The following is a 21,273-nucleotide window of genomic DNA, read 5'->3' as shown; positions in this document are numbered from 1 at the left end:
TGAAACTAGTATATAAGTCTCATGGGCCCCTCCTCCTATCACCAATTGGTTTTAGAAAAAAGTCCAACCCCTCCAAGTTTCACCTGAAACTAGTATATAAGTCTCATGGGCCCCTCCTCCTATCACCAATTGGTTTTAGGATGGAACCCATGGATTTCTATCAACTAGGAGTATTTGATTTATTTGATTTCGTGGCATAATTACTAGTAGCTTGTAGGTCCAAATTCCAAGATGTGTATTTGCACAAGTGTATTTATTTCTTCACAAAACATGAGATGTATTTTTATGTACACGTGTAAGACAGCAGACATGCATTAGATTATAATAAATTATATTTTTATAAATAAATTAAAATATAAATAAAATTTCTTTATTATGAGCGGATGAAATATAAATATTAAATATAGTAAATAAGAATGGATCTTATGTAGAGATCAACATTAAAATACGATAGGCAAAAGTAGCTTTAAAAGATTATTTCATCCATCTCATGTTATTCGAGCTAGCTTTTTTGGCATGTGATTTAAAAAATGCTACCACTACTATTATGAATTTATGTGTCGTATGAAATCATTTGAAGAGTCTTGTTAATTAGATGGCGCACTTTATTCACATTTTTATTACTAGTTGGTAATTTATGGCAAAAAAAATGATTAATATTTATTGAATACTCTAGATTAAATAGGTTATCTGCATACGGAGTATTTTAAATTCAGTTTATATACTCGAATTTGCCACTCTAAAATATATCTCGTTGGTATTAATAACAAATGCAATATTAAAACACTGGCACTGCCGTTATAATTGTAAAAATAATTACAGATAATTAAAATGATTCAAGGCATTAGAATACATATGGTTACAATGTAACTAAACAAAGCATGAAAATAAAAATAAATATATTCAAACCTCACTAAAGATTATATCTCTGGAATAACATAATTAGGAGCAAGGCCATCAAAATCCCATTTCAAAATTTGCAGCTGCAAATAATTCCATGATGCCCTTGACCTGTTGGAAAGCCAAAAAACTAAGGTTTCATTAATATTTGTGAAAAATATTGAGTTATCCATACATCAAAACTATTTTCTTCATCTCATTATAAATAATGTAGCTGAATTAAGGTGATGATTTTAAATATAGTATACGTAAAACATAGGCAATGATTCACATGCCAATTGATTTTCAATTTAAAACCGATTAGTGATGAGTGGAGTATTTCAAAAGACTTATATAGTGACTTTGCTTTTATTTTCACACCAACATAGAGATATTTATTCGTTTTATTTGCTAGCATAGCCCCTTAAATCCTTTTTAGAGGGGTTAGACTTTTTATTATTATAGATTGGAACAATCATCTAGTCGAAATCAAACGTGAGCTCATAACAATTGTTGATATCGCATATCACCTTGAAACTTTGCATGTAAACTATTTCATCCAGGTCCCACTTTAAGTGGAGCATTTATAATTCAACACGGATTTTATATAATGTTTTTTTTGAGTAAAATGGAGAAATAATGTAAAGAGAGTGATGTTTGTATATATAAAAATAGGTCAACTAAAGTGAGACACTCAACTATTGATTTTATGTGAAATACGTCCAATACAAAAATTATTGATAGTGGATAAAGGTGGTCAGTGCACTATTACTTTACTGAAATTTTCTTATCAAATACCTTACCGAAAATATCAATATGAGTAAATACCATAGGATTTCCTAACTGAAATTTTCGGTATACCAAAATTTTGAAATGACCAATTTTCATATCGACACTATATTGAAATCTAGGTGGTGATAAATCGTGCAGGCTGGATCGTTATCGCATCAACCTGATAACGACCTAACCAAGACATTAACCTGGACTTGAACTTGGACAACTCGATATAATATAGGTTGACACGGCACGAACATGAGTTACACGATTAAACCCTTTTACACGATTGAAACCTGGTACTACAAGATAAAACCTGATTTCAAACTTGTTTTACACAATTAGAACCCGATTTACACAAACCTAGTGAAAAAATTAAAGCGTAATTAAAAAAAAAAATAATTGTATCATTCTTTAACAGATTACCGAACTCAATCTGTCTAACTTGAACCAGAAATTATTGAGTTCCTAACAGGTCAACCTGAAGCGACACAAACTCAAAAAGGTTTGACCCAAACCATTTAATTTCAAGCGTGGGCGTGTAGATTTTAATGTCGTGTAAAAAAATATCTGCCCCACCGAAATCTAATATATCGTAGTGTATATTGTACTATCGAGATATATCACTATAGTGGTACATCGATATACCAAAATGCATACAATTATCATGCCACTAGGTTTCAATAGAATATCATATTGTAGAGAAAATCACTGTATATCGAAATTTTGACATTCTCAATTTTTTTTCGATATGATAAGAGCGGCGTATCAATATTCCAATATATTTTCCACTCTTAGTGGACCGATGTACATATTTTTTAGAAAATGTATATGGATTTTTATGTGGGCTTTATATGTAAATTGGGTCGGCCCATTAACAATTTAAAAGCAAAGTGTCCCATAAAAAAACTCAATTATAATTTACCACGTTGAAAAATCGAGCTTTGTTGATGGTATATCAGAATTGCAAAAGGGGAAATTTGACTGGGGTTTCTTCAACGACACTTTCCTCCTCCCAATTCCGAATAATTTAACGAAATCAAATGAAGAAATCCCCGAAATTTCACCTTTAATCGCAGATCGGTTGTTCGAATTCATCAGTTGAGATATAAAAAAATTCACCATCATTTTGGAGGGAAGAATTTGAAAGATGTGGGTGTTTTATTTGATCTCGCTGCCATTAACCCTAGGTATGGTGGTTTTGACTGTCAAGTACTTCTCCGGTCCAGACGTGCCTCGATACGTGTTCTTCACGGTGGGATACACTTGGTTTTGCTCGATTGCGGTGATCGTTCTTGTTCCCGCCGACATTTGGACGGTAACTTGTAGTTCATTTCTCTGAATTATTAGTTTTTTACAGCTTAATCAAATGAATTACCCGCGCCTACGCTGATCCATGACTCCTTGTGCCCAGTAATACGGTTTAATCAGCTGATTTGAGCTAGATTTTAGTAATTTTGTATGATCCGGAGCAGAATCCTTCTTATTGAGCTATGTTATGTTGGCATTGTTTGGTCGGATGCTGGTTGAGATGGTAGTGTAGCTGGTTCTGTGATTCGAGAAGGATCATATTTCATAGAGTCTGTTTTTTCTCCGTTCTACAAAATGCATTTGAAAATCATCGTTGTTATTGAATAATCTATGCCTGTGCGCTATTAGTTATGAGTTGATGTGGATCGTTCCCTTATACGCCTTATTTAACGTAGAAATTTATGTGAAATTTTGATTGGGGAGCTTATTCTTTTTCATTCCCTGCAGACTATAGTTGGTAATGGTAGTGGTAATGCTGCCATCTCATTCTTTTGGAGTTGGTCATATTGGAGTACCTTTCTGCTGACATGGTATGCCTTTTTGGATGCTTTTCACCATTGTACAGCTTAAATTGTTGATGCGTTTCTCCGAACAGATGTGTTTCTTCTTCTTAATAATCAATGCGAAGAAACATGAGATTTTATCAATCATTGTAAATTTGGTTTTGATTTCTTATGTGTAGAAAAGTTCTCACTGACTGCTTGATGATATATAAATATATAATTCAACTGTTTTCTAATATTTTCCTTATTTGGAGTACTTTTAGACAAACATTATGCAGCAATTTAATTTTGAGGTTCGATGATTGTAAGTCCAAAAGTTTGTTTATGTATTCCAATGCGAAGGATGAAGAAAAATAAAGTGTTGGTTGTCTAAGTCTATATAGGAAACCTTGATTTTCTTTCCTCTAAAATCACATGAAGAACATTACTGTCTCAGATGCCTTGTTTGATTTATTCTTATTAGTAATTTCCAGTCATACATATTGCTGGAAGCAAATATGGGTAGTCTTAGCCTAAACAGTTGTTTATATTGAGCGTGTAATTGAGTTATGTATTGAGTACCTTCAACATTTTATTCTTATGAAACATCGTTTAGAAAGAAGGAAAGTTGGATTAGTGATTGCCAAGTATTAGGTGATAAATTTTTTATTTGTATATGCCAAAGCCTCTTTATAGGTTGCAACATAACACAAATCTATTTCTTGGAGTTCTATGCTTATAATCTTATGCTTTCCCGCTGGTTGCTCATTTTGTATGTTTCAATGGATATATATCTTAAGATAATTATTCTATGTTTCCTCCCTGAGCAGGCTAGCTGTGCCTCTCATACAGGGTTATGAAGATGCTGGGGACTTTAATATGATAGAAAGGCTGAAGACTAGCATACATGTAAACTTAATCTTCTATTTAATCGTGGGATCCATTGGTCTTTTGGGGCTTATTCTCGTCATTACTATGCACAAAGATTGGTTCGTTCCACATCTCTTGGTTCAATCTATTTCCTCTTTCTTTTTTTATTTGTTGAATAGTTAGCATTAGTCTTTTAAACCAGAATTTATGATGGTCTTGGAATTGACTGAAATTGTCTCATGTTCTGGTCATCTGTTTTCCATTGGTTTTTTGGAATTGAGTTGGTGGTTCCATACCTTATGGTGCATAAGTTTCAATATTAAATATGTACAAATACAATATGACATGGTATGGATTCCTTGAATGCATAAATATTAAATAATGCTATTCAGATAAATATAACAACATGCAACATAAAAATTGTTAAATATCATGTAAATATTCAGAAAGTAATTATTAATTTTGTGTGAGTCGTCATGACAAATCACCAAACACCAACTGCATCAGTGGTCACAGTCTGAAACTCATAACTAAATGCTTTTTATGGTAATTAGGGTATACTAATGGACTTAGAATGACGCCAGAATAGATAGCTAAATCGATGAACTCTAACATGGTATTTTGGTATCTGTTTCAAAATCCCTGATCTTTTTCACGGGCAGGCTTGATGGAAGAGGTATATTGGGTTGGGCAATGGCCTGCTCAAACACATTTGGACTTGTGACTGGTGCATTTCTTCTTGGTTTTGGGTTGAGTGAGATTCCAAGAACTATTTGGAGAAATGCTGACTGGACAGCCCGGCACAAGTTTCTCTCACACAAGATAGCCAAAACAGCTGTAAAACTTGATGATGCACATAAAGAGTTATCAAATGCAATTGTGGTTAGTATCACTAAACACTCATTCATTAATTTATAAACTTTATTCTTGTGGGAACATTTACTTGTACTTATGTACTTGGATTGAATAGGTTGCTCAGGCTACTTCAAAACAAATGTCCAAGCGCGATCCGCTAAGACCTTGTATGGATGTTATTGACAATATGTTAGTGCAGATGGTACATTTTTCTTACACAGCTTCCACCGGAACACCATTTCATAATAATATTTTAATAGGAAGTTTAATTTAATATGTATCTGCAGTTCAAGGAAGATCCTTCCTTCAAGCCACAGGGGGGTCAGCTGGGAGAAAATGACATGGACTATGATACTGATGAGAAATCAATGGCTACACTTAGGCGCCATCTTCGGGCAGCACGAGAAGAGTATTATCGATGCAAAAGGTACCTCTATCTTTGCAGGTTGTTATGTAAATTAGTATGACATGGTTCTGCAGTGTGCTGTGCATTTTAATTTATTTCAACTGCTCTTTAATTGATTGACTATTTCTCATTTTCATATCAAAGAGTTCTTTTTAGTTGTCATAGTTTGTCTGAAGTCTGAACACCACCCTCTTCAAGATTGTTCTTATGATAGGATCTGCTGATTTAGTTATTAGTCCATGTGTCTGGAAAATAGATGCTCCGATACATGACAGTATAAGTGAAAGTTTGTGTACCCCACCTTTTCATTACTGGCCTAGAAATCATTTTCATATTGTTGCTTAAATCGAGAAGTTACTGTAAGAAAAAGAATTTCTACCTTAAAAATGCTTCCTTTAAGACGTCTAGTTCTTATCTACTCCCTAAATCTTTTATGTGATTGTACTTATCATTCTCATGTGTTAGTGCCTCAAAGATAATTTATTTACTAGGAGTCTAGGATTATACCTTAGATGCGGTTATCATATGTAGGTTATTGTTGAATATTAACTAGTTAAACACTATATGCTCTGATATGTTGCTTTATTTACAGTGAGTACCTGAGTTATGTAACGGAGGCTCTTGAGTTAGAGGACACAATAAAGAATTATGAAAGGCGCAGTATGACTGGATGGTTCGTACATTCCTCTTCCTAATTCTGGGCTGATATGATGAACCAAAAGAACTTCATTCTGTTGCTTCTGTTTTGAAATAAACACAAGGGTGGGCAAGTATACTTGATGTGGAAACTAAGTTTCCCTTTGAGCTAATTCTGATCCTAAAGTCATCTGTAATTGGGTAGCATAGATGCATAATCTCATGTTTTCATTTCCTATTTCTTGTTCATATAAGGTTGATATGTGGAATTTTTATGTAACACAGGAAGTTTATCTCAAGCTTCAGAATGGAACGCACTGGTAAAATTGGGTCCTTCCTCGATATGGCCGGTAATATTTTTTCTTTTGCCACGTTCATCAAGTCATGAAGTACAATATGTTAAGCTAGGTTCCTAAGAACTTGATCATTGTTTGTCTTCTTGACCCCCCAGAACTCATATGGCGTTGTATCTTACGGAAGCAATTGGAAAGAATTTTGGCTGTCATTCTTGGTTGCATGTCAGTTGCCATACTACTGGCTGAGGCTACTATGCTTGCTAGTGGAGTTGATTTGTCTCTATTTTCTCTTCTTATAAAATATGTGGGAGATCAAGAGGTTCTGGTGCAGGTACGTCAGACTACTTTTCCAAGGTTCATCAAAGATTATAGTTATTGTTTTGAAATTTGAATCAAATTGTTCAAACATCATGAGAAGGATGTGACAGCCTAATGTAATCTGATGCTGGGGCTGTAATTATTGTTGGCACACACTATTACCTGAAAACTAACAATTTTACCGTTTGAAAAGATAGTGAAAATTGGTGCATACAACTGTATGTAATAATCATTTGAATTTCTTTCGTACAGGTCTTTGCATTTGTTCCCTTGATGTACATGTGTCTTTGCACATATTACTCACTGTTCAAAGTTGGAAGGCTAATGTTTTACTCATTGACACCCAGGCAGACGAGTGCTGTTAGCTTGTTGATGATATGCTCGTATGTTTCTATAGCGCATCAATATCATGCTTCATTTTGTGCTTCTAGTCTCCCGTGCAATTAATAGTTGATTTCTTGATCTGCCTGCCAGGTTGGTTGCTCGTTATGCGCCTCCGATTTCATATAATTTTCTTAATCTCATCAGTCTCGGGAAGGGCAAGACAACATTTTTTGAGCGGGTGAAATTTCTATTATATGCTTTGTCTACTCATACGTTTACCTGTATCCTGCTGATTTTTTTTCTTCATACTCTGATTCATACTTTGGGCTGAAAAATGATGCAGCGGATGGGAACAATTGATGATGCTGTACCTTTCTTTGGGACTGGATTTAACGAAGTGTACCCCCTTATTATGGTTATCTATACTATTTTGGTCGCAAGCAACTTCTTTGACCGGATCATCAGCTTCTTTGGAAATTGGAAGATTTTTAGACTTCTTGTAAAAGAATCGGATGATGTGGATGGGTTCGATCCATCTGGTTTGCTTATACTGCAGAAAGGTGATGTACTTGCCAGTGTCCGTATGTAGCTTCATGCTCTTCACATGCCAATTTTTGAATAGTACAGTTTCGTCACTTGTAGGAATAACTGTAATAGTATCTCATTGCTTAATATATACACTTCCACAGAAAGAACCTGGCTTGAACAAGGGCGAACAGTTGGTGAACACGTTATTCCATTGGCTCGAAATTTTAATGACTCGAGCTTGGATCTTGAAACTGGCAGCCATAACAACGTATGTTCATCTTTTGCTTGTATCGTTGGTTCACTTGTTCTTAGTTGTGATGCTAAAAAATCGATGGCAATTATTTCAGGACCATACTCTTGAATTGAAGGCAACATCTGAGTTCAGCAAGGAGGGAAGTTCGTCAAGGACGTCTAGAAAAAATGAAACGCAGAAATATTCTGGCAGCAAAGAAGCAATAAGCACCAAGTATGCTGCCTTGAGAGAACAAAGCAAATCGGGTTCCAGCAACAACCCAGTCGAGAGTATCACCTCTGCGAAAGTCTCGTTGCTCGACCCTGCCAACTCTCAGCCTTCTAACAACAGCGCCCCTTCTGGTTTAGCTACAAAGTGGGCGTCCATGAAACAGGGCTTTCAAAATTTCAGGGCCAACATAGAAGCTAAAAAGTTTATGCCTCTGCGTCAGTCACAAGAACCAAGCCACATGATGTTGTCCCGCAATTCGTCCTCCTCTGATAACCTAGACGAGATATTTCAGAGATTGAAACGGCCTGCTGAAGATGGAGTTCGGTCCAATGATTATGATGATGATGATGACCATGAAATTGAACCATCAAGGCCCAATAGGTAACGGGCTGCACTACATGACTCTCGGCATGGTTATAAATACACCATATACAGAAGGCCAACGAAATGTACAGATACTTTGAAAGGGGTTCTTAACCCATTTTTGGCAGTAATATTGTTGCAACAAGCCCCAAAAAATTCTTAATGTACCACTAATGTTGTATGTCACATTACATTGTTGGTTTTTATCAATAGTCTAAGTTGATGGTTTTTCTTATATTCTTCTATATATTTCATATTTCCTGACTGCTTCTTTTCTGGCAAATAGAGTGTGTTTTTACTTCATTAATTTTCTGATTTGTGGATGATTTGGAAAGTGCAAAATATGGAGTAGTATTTATAACCTGGAACATTTGGTGAAATACATTTTTATAATATTTGTCTTGCCAAATGCACTCATTGAAAATATAAAGATCAGATTCATCCAAATCAAAGCTTGTTCTAAGTCAAAGAGAAATCCTATTTATATACTACTGGGAGTACTATTAATTAGAACCAATAAATTAGTTTGAATTGTTGGTTACATATGGAGGGTGGATTCGAGGCTTTTTGATGTTCCAACTCTTCTTCAAAATGTTCCAACTCAAATATATCTGAAATTTCATTGCAAATATGGATGATTTTTTATAATCTGTGACAAAAGAAATGTATCCAAATCCCAGTAATAAAAAGAAGGAATACGCGATGTTATGCGCCGAAGCCTTAGTTAATGTGAGTATGTTTTCGTATGCAGGATAGTGAGGCAGAAGCTGAACAAGCATCTCGAGTCATCAAATCTCGATCATGTTCGTATAGCGTGCATGATGGTGGTGAGCCGGAAGCCGAGCAACTATCTCAATCGTTTCCAGTCGAGGAAGAAGCTAAAACCCATCGCTTAGGCTTTTGGAGTAAGCTCAGGTCGAAATCGTCCAACCACAATGGGACTACATAATTAATTACTAGTATAGTGCATTGGTTTCTATTTCACACGTAGTATGTTTATATAAATTTGATGTTGAAACTTTAATCACTTCATTCTTCAATTGTCAGTCTTTTCTATGTATACTAAATAGCAATGTGACTTGAGAAAGGAACAATAGGTGATGGAACAATCGTAATACTATGTTTCTACGACCACGAGAGAGAGAGATCGGTCTTCGTCATGTCCTCTCTCCGTCTCACCGTAGTTGCCATCTTTCAAAATGGAAGCTTTCTTTTTGGCATAGAAATTGAAAAAAGAGTGTTTTAAATATTAAGTGAAACATAAAAATGAATAAAGTGGGAAGGAGAAAGAAAGAGTAAATTAGGAGAGATGATAAAGTTTATTCTGCAAATATTGTACTGTATTATGTGATGCTTTTTTTATTTTCTGTATATTTGATATTTCTGGATTGCTTCTTTCCCTACAAATAGAGTGATTTTACGTCATTAATTTTCTCATTTGTGGATGATTTGGAAAGTAGGGGTACTAAATATAACCTGGAACATTTGGTGAAATACATTTTTATAAATTCATATACCTCTATTTCCAAATGCACATGACTAAGGTGTTATTGAAAATAGAAAGATCAAATTCATACAAATTTGAGCTTGTTCTAATTAAGTTGATGTCCATTGGTTTTAGATAGAATATTTACTTTGTTGTTATGTTCATTTTATTACTTTTTGTTGTTGCTGTTTATACTATGAATTGCTTTGTACTGTTATCTTGTCATTTTTTTTCGCTTAGTGTTTTGTGTTGCATCAAAATAGTCCAAATCATGAAAATGGGAGAGTTTGATTATACTAACTTCGTCCCTGAAAAATAGACAACATTTAAATCGGCGTGGGTTGTAATGCATACTTAAGATTCTTCATGGTAGGGGAGTGTTATATTGTTAACTCATTACTTAATTGCTAATTACAATTAAATAATAGCCCTTAGATGTTCAAATCAAAGGCCTAGATCATCAGCCCTGAAATATCAATACGATCAACAAAAAACGTCAATAAAGGTATTAAAGGCCTAGGTTTTGGTACACAGAATGAGCCCAGCCCAAGCTCGGGCCCAGTTGCTAATTAAACAATAATTAACCTCTATTTGAATAATATAGTACTAATGATGTATAAATACATATTCCCACAAAATAAGAAATCAAGATTTTGCATACATGAAGTTTTATATATTCCCACAAATTTTGTGTATTATATTTATAGATTACACACGCATAAATATATAATCTCACAAATTCAGGAATCATAATACTATAATTATGAAACTATTTTTAATGGAGATAAATCTATAAAAAAAATCTATAATTATGCAAATCAATTAACAATTAATATTTATTATTATGCAAATCAAAATGGAAATAAATTTATTATAAGTTTTGATTTAGGTTGAGTAATTGAATTAATTGATTATTTTGCATAATTTCATTAATAAAATCTATGATTAACATGAAAATACCATTCTTAAGTGTAGAACCTAGAACTCTACATATTTTATTCATTGGATGAGGAAAAAATGACGGTCAAGATTAAAAATCATACATATTAGACTATGTTTTCACGACATTCCGGACTCAACATGTGAAAAAACTCACATGTTGATGGAAGAATGAATGAAACGAAGAAGAGTCCATGCATGCTTTATTTTTTCACTTCTCTGCATTCACCCATTAATAATAGTTTTGGTTGTAATGGGAAGTTGCTGTGCAAATCAACACCATTGGATTAAAAGATCTAACGACCTCCGTTTGGCATTTGTTCTACGTTTAAGAATGGTTCTACGTTTAAGAATGGTTCTATCTTGATCACAATCCTATAGGTATATATATTATATATACATATAAATAACTAATCAATCATTATATTTATGGAACTATATTTGATAGAGAGAAATCATTGACAACTAATCTCTGTTATGCAAATCAAAATTATTATAACACAATCAATTCTAGGATGCAGTATTTTTTTTTAAAGTCAATAATTAATCTATGTAATTATAGAAAATAAATATACAAATATAATACTCCATAATCATGCATCTAATAATAAATTAACTAGGGGATATGGTTATTAGATATATTATTATGTATGCATAATATTCAATCTTCACTCATATGCATAATACATATATACACAAAAGTTGATATAAGTATATGCATAGATAACTCTATTGAAAGAACAAATAGTATAAAATTAAGTGCATAAATTAGATTCTGTCGGGCCTAGGCCTGAGCCGGGCTTTGGGTGGGCCCAGACATGAGTTTGTAAAAGGCCCAATTGGAGCCCAAATAATCTACTGAGCCCAGCCCAAGCCAGCACCATTTCATTGGTTGGGCTGGGTCGGCCCAGCCCATTTGACATCTCTATCCGCGGCCTGATAAAAATCTTTAAAAAAGTCCTACAAAGAAAAAGAAATGTCTATAAATATACCAGAGCTATACCATTTTGCAGAGAAAATTTGAGAAATAAAATGTTTCTTAGTTTCCCTACGTCACTTCTTCTAAACCATTTTCCATATATTCATCTCATTCTCCTCTCAATATTTCCTCCAAACTAATTTTCTCCTCCAACATATATCTTATATTCCAACAACCTCTACATCTGTCCGCCATTGCAAAATGTGGAGATGAAATCAACATACATTATATATAATCATGTAGTAGCTTTAAGAAACTGCACAGGATTCAGACGTTGAATCCCATGTGGAGAACGATAATAAATGGCAAATTTGCATTTTCCGGACAGTTTAAAAAGGAGAATTTTTTAAATAAAATCATTAAGAAATTGGCTAAGCGTACCAAAAACAGAAGTCTGGTCTTAACCCATGTGAAATATATTGCTACGACAAATTTCCTTATAAATTCCTATTTCCTAATTCTTTCACAAGTATATAAATAAAATCATGGATTAAGGCTACGGCTTAAGCCACAGCCAAAGCTGCAAACTACAAACATAATCTGCAGCCTGATAAAAATTCATTAAAAGAGTCCTAAAAAGAAAAGAAAAAAAAAACATGTCTTTTTTTAATATTGAAAATTAACTCTTATTCATCATAGTAACGTTTTTCCGTTGCATATCATCTTAACCCCTTCTAGAAAATGTATTTATGAGAGAATATTTCCCTCTAAATTTCTATCAACATCAATACTAGAACATTTTACCTTTAAGAATGATTTTTAGTCCTTTCATAGAAAATATTGAGTGTATTATTTATATAATTATATAAAGATCTTTCCAAGTGTCATTAGTCATTATTGACTTACAATCTCATATGTGTTTCATCTTTTATTTGAATAGTCCTTACAAGTACCAAAAAATACTTCCATGATTTAGTCAATGTTTGAATGATCCTCCATACATCCAATGTCTAGCTTTGAGCATTTTTATGCTTATTGAAAAAAAATTCCATTAGTATATATAATTAGGCCTGAAATGAAAGAGAAAAACACCATCCACCTTTTTTTTGTGTAGTAGGTTTCTCAGTTAATTTATCTTGTTTTTTTGTGCAGAGTTCTTATCATTCTTGGGTTCAATTTTTCCAGCTTTGTAGGTCAAACTCAGCTGTCAATCACCATCAACCTAAAATTCAAGAGTTAATTGCAAATTAAATTTACAAATTAATTTCTATATAGGATACTATTTTTGTAATTGACTCAAAGATAGTGACAATTATTGCAATTATTCCACTCCATGAATTGATAAATGTTGTTCATATCCAATGAAGTTACAATTGACGCCATATAAGATGTGTGATCAAAGTTTATTAGATAAAATATAACCTTAAGACAAAAAAAACCCCTCAAGCTAGACACAAGAAGTTGATTAGGGGCCGAGCCTTGTTAAAACCTTTTCAATGAAAATCCAATGAGAAAAACATCGGTATAGGAAAAAACGAGTACTCGTTTACAACAAAAATAAACGAAAATCAAAAGATAAAGCTAAATGAACGGAAAGAACAGATGGGAGAAAACACGAATCGAGAGTGTGTGAAAAAATCAAGAGGAGGAAGCAGAAGCTCCTCACGAGGGCAGAGTCCCTACCATGCATTATTCAGGTCGAAAAATAGTAAGTAGTGACGTGAGTCGAAGTGTAGCTTTCATCTTTTGGTATCCCATATTTTTCAATATTTTGGGGAAGTTTTTCAAAGTAAAATGTCCCCACCATGAAGTTGAAGAAAAAGTTGAAAGTGAGAGGAATAATACATAATTATACATATATTATAAATATTTATACATAAAGTTGTAATTATTCAAGAACTACTTAGTAGTTATTACTATATCATAGCCGGTTGGTGATTTGTATCATTTTAGCTCTTTATTAAAAAATGTAAAATAATAGTACTACTGTAATTTACACTTGATGTGAAGAAGTTGCTATTATGACTAAAAAGAAAACCTAAGATGATAACTATAAGAGGTTGTTTAGATGCCTAGACCATATCTCTATATGCCTCTTATCGTTAATTCTACTTTAAGATCATCTTCCACACCACATACTTGTCTAAATCACACTACTTTTTCCTTAATTAATCACGAATTAATTAGCTCACCACTTTCTCTATCACCATGAAATATTCAACATTATTTGTCATGATCAAGCAGACTTTTAATGGACTAAATTAATATAATAAATTCATGGGAGTTTACTAGAAAATAGAAATCTTCAACTTTTTAATTGAAACATCTCTTTCCCCAAATACTAAAACAAAAAATGGAAGCTCAAAGCCTCAAATCCAATAGTATAATGCTAGCAAATGTTAGACTTATATTAACAAGATTTTAAAATATCAAATATCAACAATCAATTAAAAAATAAGCATTTTTAATCAAAACATTTCTGTATATATATCTCTATTCATGCAACTAACAAGCTTTGTTAATCAAGGTCTCTCGTTACATCATTTTCTCTATTAAATGAGCTTCGTTAATCGATTCTAAATGCAACTACGTACGTTACCATAAAAGTGAAATGCGACTTTTATTATAGGACAAATTAAAATGACAAAATGTGATCCTTATGATGAGAAGAAGAATGTATATATAAAAAATAGTCCAATTTACAAAATCTTGGTACATTTAGAAATGCCCATCTGAATCATCAGACAAATTATATTTAAGTACAGAAGTATAAAATGTTATCTTGTGTTTAGGGGTGGGTAGGTACGGTATACCTTACCGAAACCACCATACCGTATACCTTACCGTAAATACGGTATGTGAAAAAATCATACCTTTACCTTACCAAAGTTTTCGGTATACCGAACTTCGGTATACCTTATTTTCGGTATGACGAATTTCCATACCGATATCGTACCTCATTTTCGGTATACCATACCGAAGTTCGGTATACCTGACTTTCAACATCAATTAAAATAGAAAATTAGAGTTTTTAGAATATTATTTATATTTTATAATTTTAAAAATAAATTAAATATAATTTATTCATAATTATATTTATATTTCACAATAGATTATATAATTTAAAAATATATAAAATATATTTTATATATAATTGTATTTATATTTTTGTGGTATATACCTTAATTTACGGTATATACCGAATTTCGGTATGATGCGGTATACCGCGGTATTTGAAAATCCATACCGTTACCTTACCGAAATTTTTCGGTAAGGTATCATACCGTACCGAAAGTCACGGTATACCAAAAATTCGGTATTTTCGATATTTTTTCTGTACGATAAGGCCGGTATTTCGGTATTTCGGTATTTTTCCCCAGCCCTACTTGTGTTATAATTTTACTAGTGTCAAAGCTATTATTTTTAGACTTATATGTAAGATATACGTGTGAAATAGAGCTTCCTTTTCGAAACGTGTCCAATGCGATTGAGATTCGTCTTGTGCTCTCATAATTTAAAAATTACTTGTGTTAGGTTAATTATACTCCAAAACTTTAAAAAACACATATTCGGATCCTTTAAAATATACATCATCGAATCATAATTATTTTATTAATTTATTCATATATATAGAGGTGCATAATTATTTCATTTAAATATGTAATAAGTGGTGGAAGTATAAACTTTTCACTTTCTTAAATCTTAATTTACTTATGCAATAATATCCTCTTAAATAATATCGACTTCTACCAGTCTACCATCCAATATGTCTAGACTAGGTTTTACCAAATTCAATTTTTAATGAAATAAAAATTTATTTCTTGATTTCCAATTATAAATTAATTCTGATAGACCTAGCGTATATTAAAAAATGAAGAAATGAGTTGTACGAAATAAATAATAATTTCATTATCTTGTTGTCAAGAAAACGAAGGATGGAGTTGGTAGACTAGCTATCAACTTCCTTTATTTTCCAAAATTTTCCAATTGATAGAAACCAATCAAATGCGCAATCTATAAAAAAATCCTGAACATTTAATTAGCTGCCTTAAATTATTTCCAAATTTAGTTAAAAGAATATGATAAATATACAGAAAAAAACATCATATCTTGTAGTACTATTAATTTAGAGTAGGATTTAATTATCACCGTTAGATTATTTTCAAGATTTAGTTAAAAGAATGTGATTATATATATGAAACTACAGATTTAATATTTTGTAGTATTAATTTAGGATGGACAAAACGGGCGAGTTGAATTGTTACAAGACCGATCTAAAAATGACTCAATTCGTTAAGACTAAAACTGAACACGTCATGTTAAGGAAATCCTCAACATAAACACGAACTCGACCATATATATTAAAATCTGAACACGATCCGTACACAGCACCGACGTGTTAGCCACACGATCGTATCTGTGTTGTCATGACACAAATACGACGACCAAACCCAAACCATGAGACACCAAAATCGAAACCATAGTCAACACCGAGACTAGTAAAATGGCCAATCATCATCACTTTGAAACTTTGTTGCTGACTAACACACATTAAAATTCTCCAAAAACCATGAATTGAAGCAGTTTAGGACATTGATTTAGTGTTTATTTGCCTATGTGGAGTTTCTTCTTCTTGCTTTCTGTTGTTGATCATCCATTTTCATATAAAATGAACTTGTATGATGTGATTTGTGAAGTAAGTCATCCACTTTCAATTCCAAAATGGCCCACTTAGTAATAAAAGATGAAAAGATAATTTATAACAGCAGTGAAATAGCGTTTCTCCCCGGTGAAAAATTTTGTAGCAGTTGTGGCCACAGTAAAAAAAGGAGTTACTACAATTTACAGCCCAGTTAAAATCAGTCCACTCCTTTCAACGGCGATATATCCTCTGTTTTTCACCCTCCCTTTCTCTCTCTTCTTCCCCACGTGAACCCTTATTCTCTCTCTTCATTCCAAGCAACACCATTTTTTACCCCAAATCTCAACAACTCACTGTACACGATTTTCCGATCACCGATCCCACTGATCATTGCAGTACCACTGCAGCGACGGCGCTTGATCGTCGGAAAACAAGGTGCTGCACGATTCCTCCCCGAAGAAATTGTACTCCTCGATTTTCACCAGCTGCGGCGGCGCCTCCATCTTCATCCACGATCCGTTGTTCTCCTCGTTCACGATCGCGCTCGAATCGCTATCCGACGATCCGTCCTTCAAATCGCCGGAATTCGGCCACCTCGCCTCCTCCTCCTTCCCGCCGCCGTCCAGATCCTGATCCTGATCCTCCGCCTCCGCCGCGCCGATCTCGATTTCCGGTTTCGCCTTCTCCGCGTCGTCTTCTCCGAGCTTCGATTTCAGCTCGCGGATCTGCTCAATTCGACAAAAATTCAAAAATTGAAGCTCAGTTTTCCCCGTTCGAGATCGAGATCAGGAGAGGAGGAATCGAAATTCGAACCTCTTTGAGTAGTGATTCGTTGTCGTGTTGGATCCGCTCGAAATTGAGCTTGAGGCTGTCGTAGCTGGCTTTCAGGCCGCCGTAGTCTCTCTCCAGCTGCTTCGTCTTCCACCGCGCGCGGCGGTTCTGGAACCACACCGCCACCTGGCGCGGCTGCAGCCCTAGCTCCTGCGCCAGCTTCACCTTCGTCTCCGGCTCCAGCTTATTCTCCACCTCGAAATTCCTCTCCAGCGCCTTCACCTGATCCACGCTCAGCCTCCGCTTCTTCTCCGCCGGCCCCGCCGGCTCCTCCAGCCCCTCCAGCATCGACTCGAACTCCCTCGCGTCGTACATCTCTAAAACAAACAACACGAACACGATAATAAATTGTTAGAAATTGTAGCAACAAACACTAGAGCTAAAGCTAGATAGATGGATTGATTGGTTGGTTGAAAACAGGGGAGCATAAACATTACTAAAATTGGCATAAATTGAAATCAGAATCATATCATAATCATAGGGACAAGAAAACATGGACTTTTTGTGATAATTTGATCCCATAAACACACAGTTAATTTGGAAAAAAAATTAAAGAATGGAATAAATTTATTCCCCTTTTCTCACCTGTAGTGTTGGGACAGATGGACATCAAACCCCCCAATGAATCATCAGAGCTGCTGAGTCTCTTCATTCTTGATTATCAAAATTCTTAAACTTAACACTAACACTAGTCTATTTCTCACAGATCTCTCTTGTAAAACCACCAGCTTTAAAGGAAGTGAAAGGAATGGATGGTAAAGTGTGTGTTTTTTTCAGTTGGGAACTACAAGAAATGGCAAACAAACTCCCATGAAAGACAACAATCCCAAGAAGCACAGTTTTGTATGCATGTGATATAATTGCAACTGTGCAGCTTTTTCCCTGTCATCAATACTCCATCTCTCTCCTTTTCCTCTACTTCTGCACCCATGAAACCAACCCAAAGCCCAAGAAAACAAAGCTTGAAAAACAGAAACTCTTTTTACACAAACCCACAAGTAAGCAAATTCTTGCTCTCTACCATCTTTCTTCACATGATTACTCAATCAGTTGAAGAATAGCTTCATCTAGAAAGAAAAATATTGGGGGTGTGGATCAGTAGACTGTGTCACTGCCCAGCTGGCTATTCACAATTTTAAGAGTGTTTAAATAAAACTAACTAGGGTTGGATGTGTGGTTGAGATGCAACCAGGGTTAGATGCATTGGGATTTTTATTTGTCAGCAAATGAAATGAACCCCAAATTCAAGGCAAATGCAACTATCAGAGCTTAAAAATGAAATGCACAGAGATCGGCTTATCGGCTCCGATCGAGCCGAGCCGGGTGGAGATTTGGGTGGCGTCAGCGGATCATGGGTGCAACCACCGTGTGGTCGGCGCAGGGAACAACACCGTATAAATCGGAAGTAGTTTTTCTGCATTTTTAGCTATTTTTTATTTTGTGGATAAACCATTAATTATTACTCCAATAAAATAAATTCCTTGATCATTGATAAATTTTATCCTCTGCCACTAAAATTACATATTTTTCCTTTTAGTCTACGTTAGTTGACACATTTTTATAAGAATAATGCTATGCGACCACATTATAACCAGCCATAAATTAATTAAATAATAAAAAAAATTGATTTTTTTTCGAATTTGTGGTTTAATACTACTTGATTTTACTTTTATATAATCTTCATTTTATGTTGCTCAACATGTTAGTGTTGTTCTTTCGTAGTTTTTGCTCAACTTATTACTACTGTCATTTCTTGATTGTTGCTCAACGTATACACTAATTCGTGATATTAATGTGTTTTACGTAATGGAATTCAAAGATAAGTATCAACTCACAAGTCCATTCACACACATATAAGTTTATATCGGTAATTCTAATTTTTTTATACATGTAAATGGACTAAATTAACTCTTTATGGCCGGCCACATTATGGCCATTTAGCATCACTCTTTTTATAAATGGAAATAATAAAACAACTTTCACTTTTCAAATATATATTCAATCATTTTTTTCCATTATATTAAAATATTTAGATCAGTGATCTCTCTCTCATTCTAATACTTAAATTTTCTTTTTAATTAAATATATTAAAATAATGTTTCATCTTAAACAGGATGAATGGAATACTCCCTCCTCCGTCCACGAATAGGAGTCTCATTTCTATCCGGCACGAGTTTTAAGAAATGTTAAAAAAAGTGGATGGAATACAATTAGTGGAACAGGGGTCCCACTTGTATATATTAGTTTTAAATGATATGTGAGTGGAATGTGAGATCTCTTTACCATTTGTGGTAATTATGAACCGGGACTCCTATTCGTGGACGGACCAAAATGAAAAAACAGGACTCCTATTCATGGACAGAGGGAGTATTAATTATTTCAATTCTTACTTTTAATTTTTTTAATAAAATGAAAGATTCAAACCACACACTTAGAAGATGCAAATGAACAAAGGAGTACAAAGTCTGATACAAACAAAATAGGCTCAAAAAGACAGTAAAATATACTACAACATGAACAAACATAATCAATCGCAACCAAACAAACACGTTCAAGGGGGGTTGGCTACCTCCAAACAAAAAGATCATTATCAAAACGAAGCATCCAAATTATTAATCTCTAGTTTAATATTCCGTCCATTTGAAAAAAATATACACTTTGGATTCAACACGAGTTTTAATGTAAAATTAGTAAAGTAAGAGAAATGTAGAGAGATTAAGTAGAAAGCGCATATTCTTGTGGGACGGGGGAGTAGTAATTACTGCACTAGAATTTACATTTTACATTGCTACAATGTCAATTGAGATTGAGTTTATATGTTACCGAATCGTTATCAGCTTATGTATATCAATACAAATTAAATCGTGTTGCTATCATGTTTCTGTCTATATGAGTCGTGTCGTGTACGCACTTGTGCTAAGAGTTTCCATACCATATGTTGGCAATTGAAATAAAAAAATAACATTTAACTATCATATATCGGTGAGAGAAAATTGAAACTAATATAAAAATCTCATTGGATACTACTTCTCCTATCACCAATTGATTTTAGAATGTAAATTTAGAACCTATAGATTTCTATCACCTTGTTAGTTTAGCCTATCGTATTGTATCATTATTGTGCACGCACAATTTGCTAGACCTATTACAATGTTCCATGAATTCTTCCAAGAAATTAAGGTAAAATATAACCTTTGATGTTATTTATTTACCTATTACGCATTTTACTGTATCATTTGTGCGTTGGCATTCATTTATCAATTGATTTTGATGGCTACGTACATTGGGTAAATGTTGATCTTTTACCTTCCTTACCTTTTGCATATAAGATGATCCAAATTTTACAATAAAAATGTGGAGGTATTTTAGTAATTTGTTGATCTGTAATTCGAAATATATAGTACATTCCGATCACCAAATGATTAGGGCATCCACAATGGGAGGACGATGGCACGCCCGATGGCGACCATCGTCCTCGGTCGCGGACGATGCCTCCATTGTGGGTGCCCGCCATCGTCCGCGCCCTACGCCCACGCCCGATGCATCGTCCGCGGAAGAAGCGCGGACGATGGCCTATCGTCCACGCCATCGTTCGCTCCATTGTGGGCTCGGCGGACGATGGGCGCGGACGATGGCCTATCGTCCGGGCCATCGGGCGTCCCATTGTGGGATCGACGGACGATGGCACGCGTTTTTAATTTTTTGTATAAATACCCCTAACCCACCTTCATTTGTAACGTTCCATTTCAAGATTCCACTCTCGAAACTCACATTTTTATTATTACTACGAAATGGATTCAAGTCCCAACAGTCCGATGTTTGGTAAGGCGCGTTGGCCGGGTACAGAACCCGAGGAATATCGGCCGTTCGACGCCAACACGCAGTACGATCCCGAATTCAGTACGGAATCGTACGGTTTGGATGACATGGAGCCGTCTCCATGCCGACCCG

At 34.5% G+C, this 21,273-nt stretch overlaps 2 protein-coding genes across 2 annotated transcripts; one reads left to right on the top strand and one right to left on the bottom strand.

Moving 5' to 3' along the window:
- Positions 1-2,597: 2,597 nt before the first annotated feature.
- Positions 2,598-8,740, top strand: LOC121785687 (LMBR1 domain-containing protein 2 homolog A-like). Its single transcript, XM_042184089.1, has 14 exons — positions 2,598-2,971; positions 3,412-3,494; positions 4,277-4,435; positions 4,979-5,198; positions 5,287-5,373; positions 5,459-5,598; positions 6,170-6,250; positions 6,499-6,563; positions 6,665-6,840; positions 7,080-7,210; positions 7,302-7,389; positions 7,495-7,711; positions 7,841-7,947; positions 8,027-8,740. Exons 1-14 carry the CDS (start codon positions 2,804-2,806, stop codon positions 8,525-8,527), a joined length of 2,223 nt encoding a protein of 740 aa, XP_042040023.1. The 5' UTR covers positions 2,598-2,803; the 3' UTR covers positions 8,528-8,740.
- A 7,844-nt stretch (positions 8,741-16,584) lies between these two features.
- On the bottom strand, positions 16,585-18,453 carry LOC121785773 (homeobox-leucine zipper protein ATHB-6-like). The gene is made up of 3 exons (XM_042184204.1): positions 17,908-18,453; positions 17,305-17,639; positions 16,585-17,216 (listed from the first exon to the last, which is right to left on the bottom strand). The coding sequence occupies exons 1-3, from the start codon at positions 17,972-17,974 to the stop codon at positions 16,863-16,865; spliced, it is 756 nt and encodes a 251-aa protein (XP_042040138.1). The 5' UTR covers positions 17,975-18,453; the 3' UTR covers positions 16,585-16,862.
- Between the last annotated feature and the right edge of the window lie 2,820 nt (positions 18,454-21,273).

This window comes from Salvia splendens, chromosome 22, assembly GCF_004379255.2.
Source record: "Salvia splendens isolate huo1 chromosome 22, SspV2, whole genome shotgun sequence".
In the NCBI taxonomy this organism is placed as follows: domain Eukaryota; kingdom Viridiplantae; phylum Streptophyta; class Magnoliopsida; order Lamiales; family Lamiaceae; genus Salvia; species Salvia splendens.
The sequence above is the reverse complement of the archived record's forward strand: the minus strand, read 5'-3'. Positions and strand labels throughout refer to the sequence as shown.

Excerpts from the sequence above, each read along its gene's own strand:
- LOC121785687 (XM_042184089.1), top strand. The coding sequence starts at position 2,804 with ATGTGGGTGTTTTATTTGATCTCGCTGCCATTAACCCTAGGTATGGTG. Across the intron at positions 5,374-5,458 it reads ACAATATGTTAGTGCAGATG|TTCAAGGAAGATCCTTCCTT; the intron begins GTACATTTTTCT and ends ATGTATCTGCAG. Across the intron at positions 7,712-7,840 it reads TTTGCTTATACTGCAGAAAG|AAAGAACCTGGCTTGAACAA; the intron begins GTGATGTACTTG and ends ACACTTCCACAG.
- LOC121785773 (XM_042184204.1), bottom strand. The coding sequence starts at position 17,974 with ATGAAGAGACTCAGCAGCTCTGATGATTCATTGGGGGGTTTGATGTCC. Across the intron at positions 17,640-17,907 it reads CATCTGTCCCAACACTACAG|AGATGTACGACGCGAGGGAG; the intron begins GTGAGAAAAGGG and ends TGTTTGTTTTAG. Across the intron at positions 17,217-17,304 it reads ACGAATCACTACTCAAAGAG|ATCCGCGAGCTGAAATCGAA; the intron begins GTTCGAATTTCG and ends CGAATTGAGCAG.